Genomic DNA, 14,152 nt, shown 5'->3' with positions numbered 1-14,152 from the left:
TATCGTACTTCTTTCATCTTCAGTTATTTTCATTTTAATTCAATTTCGATGACTTTTATTACCCAGATAAAATGCCATATTGCTTTGATTATTATTTATACCTAATATATTTAGCTGCATATTTCAAACTGCTAGTTCCAGCGTTGTTATTTTGCCGAAAGTGATTCGTTATACTCTATTAGGCGCCCTAACGAGATTTCCAATATTATTCCTTAAAAAAAAAAAAAAAAGTTGAAGCTCAAAAAAGTCGACAGATTTTGTCGATATTTATTTCAGAACGCTAAGGAATATTGGGAAATTGAAATTTCAAGGTGCTAGCAAATTCATAAATGCATCCCTGGTGAACAAATCCGTGTACTCGCAGTCTGTCGGACAAAGAAGCCGATGACTATGTTTCGCAGCGTGACGGAAATTAAAAGTCGACGTTAAAGAGTTCACGACAACGTGTCATTTCTCGTCCCTCTTTTTTGAAAAGAGAAACAGGATGATAAATATATCCAACGTTCGCAAATTTATGAACAGAGAGTGTCTTTGGTACCCTGCGAGAATATCGATTAACGTAATTGCGTTTCTTCTCTGTCTTCTTCTGTTATTTTCCTCTTTTCTGCCGAATTGGGTGTCGTATCGATAGAAAGAGATAGCAGGAGCGACATCTATCGAGCTCATCGATCATTTCTGCGAGACTCTGTCGCATATTCGTTGCTATCTTAGCCTTAATCGATTAAGAACCAACCCATGTTTCCACGTAATGGACGTCATCGACCGATTAAGTGTCGCGCGTTGCACGTGAGCCGCTCGAAAAACTTGAGATCATCACTTACTCTGCCATATACGCACGATAAAACGATCTTGAGAGTTAACCTATCGTAATTTGCACTCTACTTCACTCTTACTCTCGCTCGTTTTCTGTATCTTGTTAAAATCGAAAGAATTCCAAGTCTCGAGTGTCATTCTGATAGTTCAACTATAAGGAACAACTTCAGAATTTCAATATGGTAGATCAGAATTTCTAATCTCTAGTTAAACTACAAAAGTCTCGGTTCTGTAGGATTGCACTCAAGAGCTAGATAGGGGACACCACGATATCGACGAAGGATGAAAGTCACGAGTATTTTTATTCGAATACTAATTGTCAAACTCTGTCATTTCGTGTGCTACATTCATGAAAGTCCTTTCGAGACCTAGATAGGTGGCGCCACGATACTTCACTGTGTCTACAAGAGATTTTCATATCCCTAACTCGTCAAAGTCCCGATTAACTATTTTTATTTGGTACCCCAATCGCCAAAGACACCTATTCCACCCACTGCGTTCACGGAACTCCACCCAAGGCCTAGATAGGTGGCGCCAGGATACTCCAAGAGCCCGGAATATCCGCAACTCGCGAAACTGCAGGTTTCTCTCGCGAAAGCCGAAAATTCCAACTATTAAGTTTCACCATCCGAAGCAGCAATTCCTCAGAGCTGTTCCCAGAATTCCAATTGCTTGCAAGGCGTGCACAGCGCGTATCACGATGCCCCACTGCGTTCGCCATCCGCCTCTATCCGTGTCTCCCCACTTTGGTCATCGCTGGTGTGTAACCACGACCGATGATGATGGCTCGAGCGCGTTGCATCAGAGCCTCGACAACCTTGGACTTGCTCGCGTGGTTAGGACGACTAGCCAGCCGTAGTTCCTACGGGGCAAGGGAGGATGGCTAGCCTCGTCTTCTATTGCTCGTGCAGCCACTCTGCTCCAGTGGCAGCTAATTAAGCAATCACGGCCATTATCAGGGCCCGTGTCAGATGCATCGCTGGCCTGCAAGAAACGGCCATCTTTTCTTCCTTCGTTTCTTCGCGCGTTTCGATGCAGGGGGATTAATTGGCTGACTGGGATTTTCTTTCGACTCCGTCGCGCTGACTTTCTGATAGCGCCCAGTCATTTTCTTGCAGCGATGAATCTTCGGTGTCGTAATTCCAGATAGCCCTTTTTAATTCCATTAATTGCAAATTCGACGATTTTTTCGCCCGATGCAAACGATGATAGCTCGGACGAGCAACCGACTCTGAAAATTTATGAGGAATACGTCTTCGCGATGATGATGACTCGTCGAGCAGAATGTTCCAGTAAAACGTAAGACGGCGCGCTCTACGGATAAAATCGAAACGAGGTAATTAACGTAATTAATTCACATTTCTTACGTTTTTGTTATTACGACGATTAGAACACGATTGGATATAGCACAAAGTACTCTTGAAAAATAAGAGGAGACCGAGTCAGCGATAAATAAATATAAAAATAAAAGGAAAATATCGCAAATGCAAAAAATTATATTTTCTTTAAATATCTCAAGATGCTTTTCGATCGATAGCAATCGATTGTAGCTCAACTACGGTAACAGGATTAAGGGGCACCATTTTGTTCGAATATTTTTAGTCCAATATTTCTTGCTCATTTCCATTAGAACGATTCGAATGGGTAATTCCTTTTTTCTCCTCCATTAGATCCAATTATTTTTTACAACGTAACTTATTCAAGACTGATTCCAAAGTAGTTCAATAACGAGCAAGGTGATTAGGCTGATCAAACGTGGCTTATGCCGTATAATTCAACGAGAAATTATACTCGGCAGAATTAATCGCAGCTCGGGCTCGTGAAATGAGTTCTCGACACTTTGCCTGTCGAGGCTATGCACGAAATTGAATCATTTCTCTTGTCTCGCCAGTGCCAGTGCACGAGTGCACTGCAATTTTCGTTTCTTTGTGCAATTTATTTCCTTGAAAATTTTCATAAATTCCTACGCTTAATTATTACTTTATTTATTACTTAAATAACATATTTAAATAACATACTTCAAACTTACAAACATATCGATACATGGAAATATTCGTCGTAATTTCGAAAATTATTTTCTTCCCGCTGTAATTAAAGGAAGAAAATTATTTTCATTATTTTCACTTAGTCGCAAAGAATTCGCACCTGGATCCCTCAACCCTAATCGACACCGTCACGAGCCATAATCATCGGTGCTTTCTTTATCTTCGCCACGCGATTGAAGTAGGTCTTCGACGGGATTACTCAAGATGACTAGTTACTCCATAGGTGGAAAAACGTTAAATGCCAGTAGATGAAAGGCAGGCGCGTGGCGCTATACATTATGTCTGTACGTAGGCGGATGCCGGAGACCTTTGCGCGCTTCCGATAGCGGAACTTTGGTCCATGAAACGAGCTTCTCCACGCGTGTCCCGTGTCAGACTTATTTGTCTTCCGCGTAAACTCACCGAGATCAAACGACTTTCACGGTGGTCCAGAAGCTTCGTCACGTGTCTCTCGCACTTATCCGCGTCTTGTTCTATCTATAGTTTCAGCTTCTTACGATTACAAACAAGCCTGGAACAATGGCCATCGTGCAGTGGTACGACGATGAAATAAAATACTCGATAAAATTCGAAAGAAAATGGAAAATATACAGGGTGAGCCGGAATTCGTACTAGAAACTAGTAAGGAATAATTCTACGTGAAAAAGCAAATCGAAAAGGAAGAATAACATTTTTTCATTCGAAGCTTCGTAGTCGAGAAAATCGACTGTGAACATTTACTGGTGTACCAATGGTTCATCCCCACCCTTAACCAAAGTTAAGTGCACGCCTACGCAGTAAATGTTCAAAGTCGATTTATTTCACTACGAAGCTTCAAATGACAAAATTTTGTTCTTTCTTTTCGATTTGTTTTTTCGCGTAGAATCATATACTACGAATTTCGACTCACCCTGTATATATGGGGGTCCCAAAATTCGCGCAAGAAGCAATTTGAATAGAAAACACAGGTTTCCAATTAAAAATTGTAAATATTGTTCAACGATAAAGACGCGTTATTTTTTCGTATAACGCTCCATTTTTAACCCTTTCTACTCATATGTCGCCATATAGTCGCCATTTTACATATTATTATTATCCATATATTAAATTTACGCATTTTTCTAATTTTTCTTACTAAACTGGCAACCTAAATCGCAATATGTTCCCACAAAGATGTTTTCATTTTGATCGCGAATGAACAAAAATTCCGAATTGATTGGTAGTTTTCTCAAATATAAATTCGAGTGCAAAGGGTTAATTACCCTGAACTGTCAGCTGTCACGCTGTCCCCTTTTCTCCATTGACAATACTTTATCGCACAGGTGGCGCAAAATTCAAATCTTGCCCAATTTTTGGGACACCCTATATACATATATATGAATATAAGTATACATGCTAAATCGATAAATTCGAAAAGGAAAAATATAAATTTATTTTAAATATTGCTAATTAAGTGCTTGAGTTAATCACTTAGAATAAATCCAAGTCATAGGTATTATAAAAAGAACTATAATTACGATATAGTTGCGATATTTTATATCGACACGAAATATAAGAAAGAATAAGTGCGAATTCGATATATTCGATATATTTCGACGTTCCCTAAGAGACAATAAAAGACGAAATTCACGTAGATCGAGGTTTAACGCATGCGAGCATTGTTTCGCGCCAGCGGAAGCGGATGAACGGAAGACATAGAGACTCACGCGTTCCATCCATCGCTCAGGAGTGAAAAACACGCGTAAATCCTCGATAACCCATTGTCGCGCGAATCCTCGCAAAGGTCGCGAGAGTTTTGACGTTCCGTGGGATCCATGGGATTACTCTATCGTTCTTTCCCTGTCCAAATTTACCGACCAAACAAAACGGAACTGTTCGCCGAGCACGACATCCGACTCCGCTTCAATCCCGGCCATTTTATCGTCGAACATTAAACCTGTCACTACTGATCACTCGACGGCTGATAGTCTCTCGAAATAGAGGATGAAAACAGAGATAGACATCGTAACACTGGTCACACGGTACCGTATCATAAGAAATTTTGCAGAATTTTTAACCAAAAGCGAAGATGGATCGTTTAATTCTCATCCTCGCCGATAGATGGCTTCCTACTTGAAGGAGGTTTCTCGCAAGTCCCGGTGAGTCCTCGACCTCCTTTATATAGAAGTTCTTAGGCCACCTAAGTATCCCTGTCTAAGGCAGCATCTGTTCGAAAGCTTTAGTAACGAATCCATTAGCTTTCCTTTTTCGTCCTTCTATCTGCTACTCTGTCATACCATAACCACCAATGGGGTACCAACCGACAGCACCATAGGAATACCACACCATCAGTAGGAACTACTGAAACAACGAAGACCTCTCCATCAGTAGGAATCACCGAAACAACGAAGACCCCTCACCATCAGTAGAAATCACCGAAACAATGAAGACCGTATCATCATCATCATCATCATCATTGTAGGAACTACTGAAACAACGAAGACCTCTCCATCAGTAGGAATCACCGAAACAACGAAGACCCTCACCATCAGTAGAAATCACCGAAACAATGAAGACCTTATCATCATCATCATCACCTAACCCTGCGGGGGAGAGAGAACCCCCAAAAATTGTAGGTTTAGGTTAGGTTCCAATACTATATTCGAGCTATTCAAACCATAATCTACCCCACAAAAATCCCAACTTGTCTCTATACAAAATGAAACAGTGCCCGAGGAATATAGAGGAAGCTCTCGAGGATCGAAAGCTGTAGAAACCTCGATAAACTCTCAGAAAATCGCGCATAATGGATGACGAATATCGACCAGGCCGAAACCAAGTCAACCAAGAGCGAAATCACGCCCTGTCATCCTCTCGGAACATTTGATACGCGTGTTACGCAATACTTGGCCTAATTACCGCGAAGATAGAAGAAGCTTGGAGCGGAATTAACGAGCCGACGCGACTCGCGCAAGAAGAAGAGAGTATCCCACTTGTCGTCGCTATTAAAAGTGAAAACAAGAGAAAGGCGCGCTAACTCAGCTCGAAAATACGCGCGATGTTGTGCGTGGTTGGGGCAAAAATAAATTCCTGTCCGCGGAATGTCGCCAGAGCTTCTGGAGCGGTTCCAATTTTAAAAACGAGCCTCCAGTACGACCGGCCATCATCGGTGGGTTTTAACGACAACGCAAAGTGGAAAGGTTGTTTGCGGGATGGGAAATTTAAATGTTGTCCCCGGGGCTGCGTTTCGCCATTTTATTCGATATTTATCGTCGTCGTTAGTCTCGCTCAAGACAGATATACTAGATCCACGTGACAAACCTGAGTGGATTAAGGCTGTGATGGATCAGCCTTCGCCGTGGCTGTACACGAACTAGATGTGGAACGCGTGACAACGGGACATGCCTCGTGGATATCGGTAATATCGAGGCACGTTAATGGGGAGAAACGAAGCAGAGGATGGGTTGTAAATTTTTCCACTTTGAATTTCTTTCCCCCTTCGTAAATCGGGAGAAAGAGAGACGCGCTAGGCGCCATCTTGAGTGGTCTGGCTTTCAAATTTTCGGCGCAATGCATCATTTCGAGTGTAATTTTAACCCTCTGCTGACAAAGATTCTTTTGTTATTGGGAATTATCCACGAGTCGATTGTTTCATGCGAGATTGACATTGTCATAAAATAAAGAAAGAAAATTATATATACGTTTACTTACATATTAATTATTTTATTCCGATATTTTTTTAAATTAAAGATGGAGTACCTGGTCTTCCTAATTTTGCTAAGTTTACATCGGTATTGTCGAGACACTGAAAGTAGCCTCTTAGGTGGAAAATGTTGAAAAATGATTTTAATAAATACCTAATCAAATAGCTGTTTTAATTTATAATTTAGTAAAATAGTTTGATCGTTTCAGGCTTTCGAAATTTTTGACGTGATGCATCATTTCGTAAATAATTTTAACCCCCCTGCAGACGAAGATTCTTTTGTCATGGAGAATTATCGACGAGTCGATTATTTCTTATGAAATTGACATTGTTTGTAATAAAATGAAGGAAGAGTTTACGTACATGATTATTTTATTCCGATATTTTTTTAAACTTAAAGATGGAGTACCTGGTCTTCCTAATTTTGTTAAATTAGCATCATTATTATCGAGGCACTGAATTAACCTCTTAGGTAGAAAATATTGCAAAATGGTTAATTAAACGAAAAAGATTTTAATAAATACCTAATCGAATAGCTATTTTAATTTATAATTTAATGAAATAATTTGATCGTTTTTCGCGATATTTAGGATCGAGTTTTAAATTTTCTTGAATGTGCTCGTAAATTTCCTTCGTTGCGCGAGAGTCAGTCAATCTTCTTTGGAGAAACGTATCGTCCGATTAAAGTACCGAGGAAAATTATTGGATCGTAATGATCAAGCCGCACGATGCCGAAGTCCAAACACTCGGTTCCATTACTTTCGTCGGGCTGAGTTATTCGCATGGGCTGCAACTTTCGATTGTCTGGTGGCGACAATGTCCACAGAGACGGCGGATTACGCGAGAGAAATCGTAAACCAAGGGTGCTTTATTCGCGGAAACCTTGGATTAGTCTCGCAGAAATGGCGAAACAGCCGGAGGAGACGCATCAAGCTGACACGCTCCGCAAATATGTTAAACGCAGCACCGGGTTTATAAATAACTAAAAATATCGAAGTGCCTTAATCTCCGTTTAAAATGTAAACTACTATTGTTATAGGAATATTAAATCTTGTTATTAAAGTTTAAATAATATCGCAGAGCATATTATTAGAGCAAGATCGTGTCATCATTCGACGTCAACAAAATTTGCACTGTGACATACTAAACCAAAATAAGAAAAATATTACTATAATTCAAGGAATACAAGATGTTGCTTACATCCTTACTTTAAAACGACAAACTGTGTATCAATTTTACTAACCAAGTAATTCTACTTACTCTCAAGCTACTCACGCACTAATATTATATTATAATCACTCGAATTAGAATCGCGTGAGATTAAAAATAAGTTAATATTAAATTAATATTGAGACGATAAATTAATAAATTAATATTAAGTCGAATATAAACATTTCCTCGATATATTTTATTCATACGACTGTGGCGCCATCATTCTCACTCTCGCTATGAGATAAATTCTAGGTTAAAGGAGGTTCGAGGATTTTCTTATAAGTCCTCGGTAAACCCTCCACTTTCTATACATCAAATTTAAAAAATTTCAGTAGTATCCCGGTCCGAGGTCTGCTAAGTAGTCTTACCCATGAGTCCACTGGCAGGCCCCGGAACCAAACATCCCAGGGACTAGGCATCCCTTCCTTTATCCTTTCATCCCTTCCAGCACCCCAGCACACAGTGGGTACCTTCCTACAATAACCATGAGAGAGGATCCCCACACATTTATTACTAATGACATGAGAATAAAAAGAATGCGAGATAGTCGAAGTATTTTATTAAAGAACGTATTTTAATAACCGCCATATTGGAATCCATTCGATTGATCGAGATACCTAATCTAGACGCGTTGCTATGGCAGGAAAGGGCATTGTTGTCCATCGATGATTAAAAATAAATTAAAAATAAAACGCGAATAAATATTTTTGTCATCAATCGTGATGTTTCTAACGATTATAACGAACTGCAATTCTCACGTGCAACCATCTTGCATCCACAGCTGCGAGGGTTGCAAGGGCTTCTTCAAGAGGACCGTGCGCAAGGACCTGTCGTACGCGTGCCGCGAGGAGAAGTCGTGCATCATCGACAAACGGCAGAGAAATCGATGTCAGTATTGCAGATACCAGAAATGCCTGGCGATGGGTATGAAGAGAGAGGCGGTCCAAGAGGAACGTCAGCGTACGAAGGAAAGGGATCAAAGCGAGGTGGAGAGCACCAGTAGCCTGCACTCGGATATGCCGATCGAGCGCATCCTGGAAGCCGAGAAACGAGTCGAGTGCAAGATGGAACAGCAAGGGAACTACGAGGTAAATATTCATCGGAAACGACGAAAACGGAAGCAGTGCTATTGGAACAGTTCACGACGTCGATTGTTCGGTCTAGCAGCTGTAGTCCCGGTTGCTACTCGTCTACACTCGTTCTTCGATTATTCCATTCGATTGCTCGGAATCTCTTCTTTTTAACTCCTTGCGCGAGAAAATTATGGTTCATAACACGGAATAGTCGAGAAATCTGGTAATAACATAGAATTATGAGTAATGATCTATGATTGTATATCCAAATGAAATTTTTAGGTACTTTTAATACAACTTGTGACATTAAATTATTATTTAATATATAATTACATTCTTAATTTGGAAATTAATTTTTTTGAGAGAGAGAAGTATTTATAATTTTATAATTAATTTATGGAAAGTTAGGTATTCTCTAGATAATTTTACAAATTTTATTACAGCTGTTAATCGAATAATTTGTACTTGCAAATTTATGCAGAGACAGAATCGTGGCAATACAAATTGTGACATTAAATTATTATTTAATATATAATTACATTCTTAATTTGGAAATTAATTTTTTTTGAGAGACAGAAAAGTATTTATAATTTTATAATTAATTTATGGAAAGTTAGGTACTTTCTAGATAATTTTAAAAATTTTATTACAGCTGTTAATCGAATAATTTGTACTTGCAAATTTATGCAGAGACAGAATCGTGGTAATACAAATTGTGACATTAAATTATTATTTAATATTGTATTCTTAATTTCGAAATTAATTTTTTTGACGAAGAGAAGTATTTATAATTTTATAATTAATTTATGGAAAGTTAGGTATTATCTAGATAATTTAAAAAATTTTATTAGAGTTATTAACCGAATAATTTGATACTTGCAAATTTATGCAGAGACACAATCGTGATTAAGATGATAGCGATTTTAGTTAGACCAGTCGAAGTATAAGTAACGCGATGAAATATTAAAGAGGGAAAAATTATTAGGTTAATCTAGTAACTTGTACGAGATGACTCGGCCTGGTAGTTAACAGGATAATTTATCCTTGCAGTAAGATTCGTATTTTTGTTTTGATTCACGTTTGTTGCAAATGGGCTTGACGAAGATGCTTGCGAGGATAGAACGACAGCTTTGGACAGCGCACAGCTGTCTCACGAAATCAATTTATTTGTCATTGGACCCGGTCGAGTGATTGAATTAATCTCGTTTCAGATGTCCTTTAGTGGCTATCTGATATGATCGTTTCGTCGTCTAATGCGAATTAAAAAGCTGATCGAGTCGTGTATACCTCGATGGACACGCAGCTCCGAGTAATGGAGGACGTCTAATGATGCAAAATGATAGTCATGCTTTATCTTCGTTCTATTAGAGAAAGCTAAAATTATCTCCGAGTTTCTTAACGCTAGAATTACCCATCTACGGTATGCACCTAATCGCGAATTAAATATTTTTATACGCTAAAAATATAACAGTTGGATATGTTACAATGAAACGTTACAACGTAACAAAAATAATCAAATATAATATAATATACAATTAATAAAAACAAGGAAAAAAATAAATAATTTTAATTACTTAATTTAATTACAATTATAATAATTATACTTTTAATTGTTTGATAATTCTAGCGTTAAAAGCAGTATTAAAAATTTGGTCAAATATCATTTTGCGTGTTACATCCCCTAAGTTTAATGACAGTAGCTTTCTTCGCGTCCTCGGATTACACGTTGCAATAGGAATAAAGAATTACTGATCACTCTTTTCTTTCCAACCCCGTACAACCCCCTAAGTAACTTCAAACTTACATATACATATTATCTCGTTCATTATTGTACCTGTCTTTTATTACTGCATCATTGAATTAGTCCCAAACAATTTACCTAACAATTATGGATTCCTAATTCCCCAATTAAAAAAAGAACTTCCAAGCTCCCTTAATTCTTCTCCTCGCACACACATCCCACCCTTTGTCCAGAAATTAAAAATTCCCAAGTATAGAGAAATCATCCACTAACTATTAATTCCACTATTGAAAATTTAATTAAATTCGCCATTATCGCACGAAAGAGTCGATCAGTACCAAAATCTCACCCCCCAACAACGTCACCTAAATTTCTCCAGGGAACCATAATTCTCCAGGCAACCAAAATCGATCAAAATATTATCACGTGTGAATTAAATCCGCCATAAAACCGGATAAATTTGATCTCGCAAGACCATACCTCGTACTCAGACGGATGCCAAAGGAACCGGAAACGTGGTTTCCCTTATCCACCCCGGCACTCGACGTCGTGGACCGATTCTCGTGGAATGGTGTGCGTAGCTGTTCCACGAAACGCTCCTCCGATTAATTCGGCATTATCTTGCAATGCACAGAATGCAGTGTCGCACATTTGCAACGCCACGAACAAACAGCTGTTCCAGCTGGTAGCATGGGCGAAACACATCCCGCATTTTACGTCGTTGCCACTGGAGGATCAGGTACTTCTGCTCAGGGCCGGCTGGAACGAGTTGCTGATAGCCTCCTTTTCCCACCGTTCCATCGACGTGAAGGACGGTATCGTGCTGGCCACGGGGATCACCGTGCACCGGAACTCGGCGCAGCAGGCTGGCGTGGGCACGATATTCGATCGAGTACTTTCGGAGCTTGTGTCGAAAATGCGCGAGATGAAGATGGACAGGACGGAGCTTGGTTGCCTCAGGTGGGTAATTACTCCATCACACGTTCCCCTTCGTTGCCCTCAGTTTGCCTGAATACGGTACCGTTCTATGTCTATCTACCAGTTCTTAGACCTGGGTTCGAGGAATATCGTGCTCATAATTCTTCCTAGTTTCTAGAATCAGTCAAATTCCGATTTGACTTGCTTCTGAGAAATCATCCGATAAGACAAGCCAAAAATGGTCCCAAGCTATGAACGCTGAAAGGGAGACTACTACAGAATCCTACCTTAAGACTACCACAGAATCCTGTCTCAACTCCTTGCGGCACAGGATTTCAGATAATAAAATAGACCCATGATGCACGGAAATTTGATTGCGTTTTAAATGCAACAAAATTGGTGTATTTTTATAAAGGAATAAAGGAATTGCATGATGTAAGAACATAAAACCAGGAAAAAAATGATTGCCGCGATAAACCTTGCGCTTGCAACAACTGATGAACCTGAACTGGCATAATGTTAAATGTTGCCTATAAGAGCGAATACATTTGTAACATTCGTCGAAGGTATTGCCAACTGCTTCACGTGAATAAGACGAGATACAAACATATGCACATACAGCTATTGCAATATTTCCAGGTGGGACTAAAAATATCCCACCATGCATTACGGTTTCTTTTAATCCCAGTGTGCCCCAAAGAGTTGAGAGCTTGGCGTGAAAACCGAGTGATTTTCCGACTCTTTTCTGTAAAGTTTGTTCATGCTCTTTTGAGAGAAAGATCTGAAGTTATAGGATATATAAGAATGATGAAATAACGTAGATGTGTAAATGTTCCCAATGGTTTTCAATTTTGCGATTTACTTACCGAGTTGTTAATCACGAACAGATCTATAATACTCTTCAACCCCGAAGTCCGAGGACTGAAATCCATCCAGGAAGTGACCCTGCTCCGCGAGAAGATCTACGCAGCCTTGGAGGGCTACTGCCGCGTGGCCTGGCCCGACGACGCAGGAAGATTCGCGAAATTATTATTACGCCTACCGGCCATCAGGTCGATCGGGTTAAAGTGCCTGGAGTACCTGTTCTTCTTCAAAATGATCGGCGACGTGCCGATCGACGATTTCCTCGTGGAGATGCTAGAGTCACGATCGGACCCTTAGGAGCAGAAGGTGTGCCGCGTCTTGGGGCACACCGATCTATAAGAAAGAAACAACGGAAAAGAAGATATATATAAATATATATAGATATATACATATACATAGATATATAATATATCAAAAAGCAAGGAACAGCATTGAAGATATACGTGTGTAAGAAAAGAAATTCCCGTGGATAACTCCAATACGATGCCTCGAACGGTAAAAAGGCGAGAAAGCAAAAGGAAAACAGGTACCCTCGCGTGTCGGGTGAGATGGAATTTACTTACGTTTCTCTTCTACACCGTTTTATTTATACCTGTTCGTTAGCGTACTATGTCCGACATATTATGTCCTTTCCTTCGATTCGTATCGAGAGCATGCCGGAAGTGGAGCAACGGATGCACTCGCAGAGAACACGCTCGCCGCCAGCAGCAGCGAACACCCCCTCGAAGTGGAACTTCAACGAATGCCCGAGCTCTGGAACTGGAACGGCGTTGCGCCCCCGGAACGATCTCTCTGCGTTCTTTAGTCTATATGGCACGCGTTGCGTATGTGCGACATGCGCCCCGTCGTATGTTCGGGCTAGGTTCACACGCGTGGCGATTTCCTCTGCCGGATAGTTGGCGATATTTGCACGATTCTCGATTCGCACGAGCTTCGATTGCACTCACGTCGAATCGTGCACCCCCTGCGACCACGTGCAAGTTCCTAAGACGCTGTTCTCTCATGTCTTTTTTGTTGCCTTTTTGCATACGCCTCGTATTCGTTTCCCCGTTGACGTGTCAGTTTCTCTGCTGTCTTTCAAAGTATAATTGTTGTACAGACACGATTCTCCGACGATCTCCTCCGATCACTGTGGATACGGTCCTCGACGTGGGTGCAATCCGTAATAAGCGTAACATGTTGTTGTCGGGTTATATTTACATTCCAACGCTGCCTCGATCCGGATCGTCGTTTGGAACAGCCACGATCGCATCTAGATATTATTATTATTATTATACATGCATAAAACGGGAACGTTTTACACGTGTGTGCACTATACGATAATTTATTGTTTTGTATTTTAGAGTATAGAAGGAAAAGAAATAAAACTTACTAATTCATTATTGATTAAATATATTATGATAGTTCTTTCTATATATATATCTATGTATATACGCACACACATACAAGTTATATATAATGTAATTTATATATATCCGTGTGTGTGCGTGCGAGTGTGTGTGTGTGTGTATATACAGCTTATGTCTGTAATAAAAGGAAACACCGAAATCGCGTAACGCGTACCGTTACGGAATGGGGAGTAAATGAAAAGGGAAAAACGGTAGATTACACTCGAGGTATCAACCATCATTGATACACGCGCTGTTAAAAGATAAACTGGCATATGAAAGAGAATTTCTTGTTAAGAACGATTTTTACTTTTGGTATACGGCGAATTGCATAGAAATCTTATGTAGTTTATATATCGATATCTTTTTGCCTTTTCTTTTTCTTTTCTTCTTTTTTTTTTTTTTTTTTTTTTTTTTTTTTTTTTTTTTTTTTTTTT

General features: G+C 39.7%; 1 protein-coding gene across 6 annotated transcripts in view; it reads left to right on the top strand.

Moving 5' to 3' along the window:
* Positions 1-13,612, top strand: part of usp (retinoid X receptor ultraspiracle) — a 90,294-nt gene extending 76,682 nt beyond the window's left edge. For 3 of the 6 annotated variants that reach the window (XM_017903747.1, XM_017903745.1, XM_017903744.1), the window contains 3 exons: positions 8,513-8,819; positions 11,180-11,505; positions 12,351-13,612. In XM_017903747.1, the coding sequence (XP_017759236.1) occupies positions 8,513-8,819; positions 11,180-11,505; positions 12,351-12,624 (907 nt within the window). In that variant the 3' untranslated portion in view covers positions 12,625-13,612. The remainder of the gene's footprint in view (positions 1-8,512; positions 8,820-11,179; positions 11,506-12,350) is intronic. The other 3 variants (XM_017903742.1, XM_017903743.1, XM_017903746.1) reach the window with 2 other exon arrangements.
* Positions 13,613-14,152: the final 540 nt, after the last annotated feature.

The sequence above is a fragment of the Eufriesea mexicana genome, unplaced genomic scaffold, assembly GCF_001483705.2.
Source record: "Eufriesea mexicana isolate 0111107269 unplaced genomic scaffold, ASM148370v2 scaffold2545, whole genome shotgun sequence".
Taxonomy (NCBI): Eukaryota; Metazoa; Arthropoda; class Insecta; order Hymenoptera; family Apidae; genus Eufriesea; species Eufriesea mexicana.
This window is presented reverse-complemented; position numbering and strand designations above follow the sequence as displayed.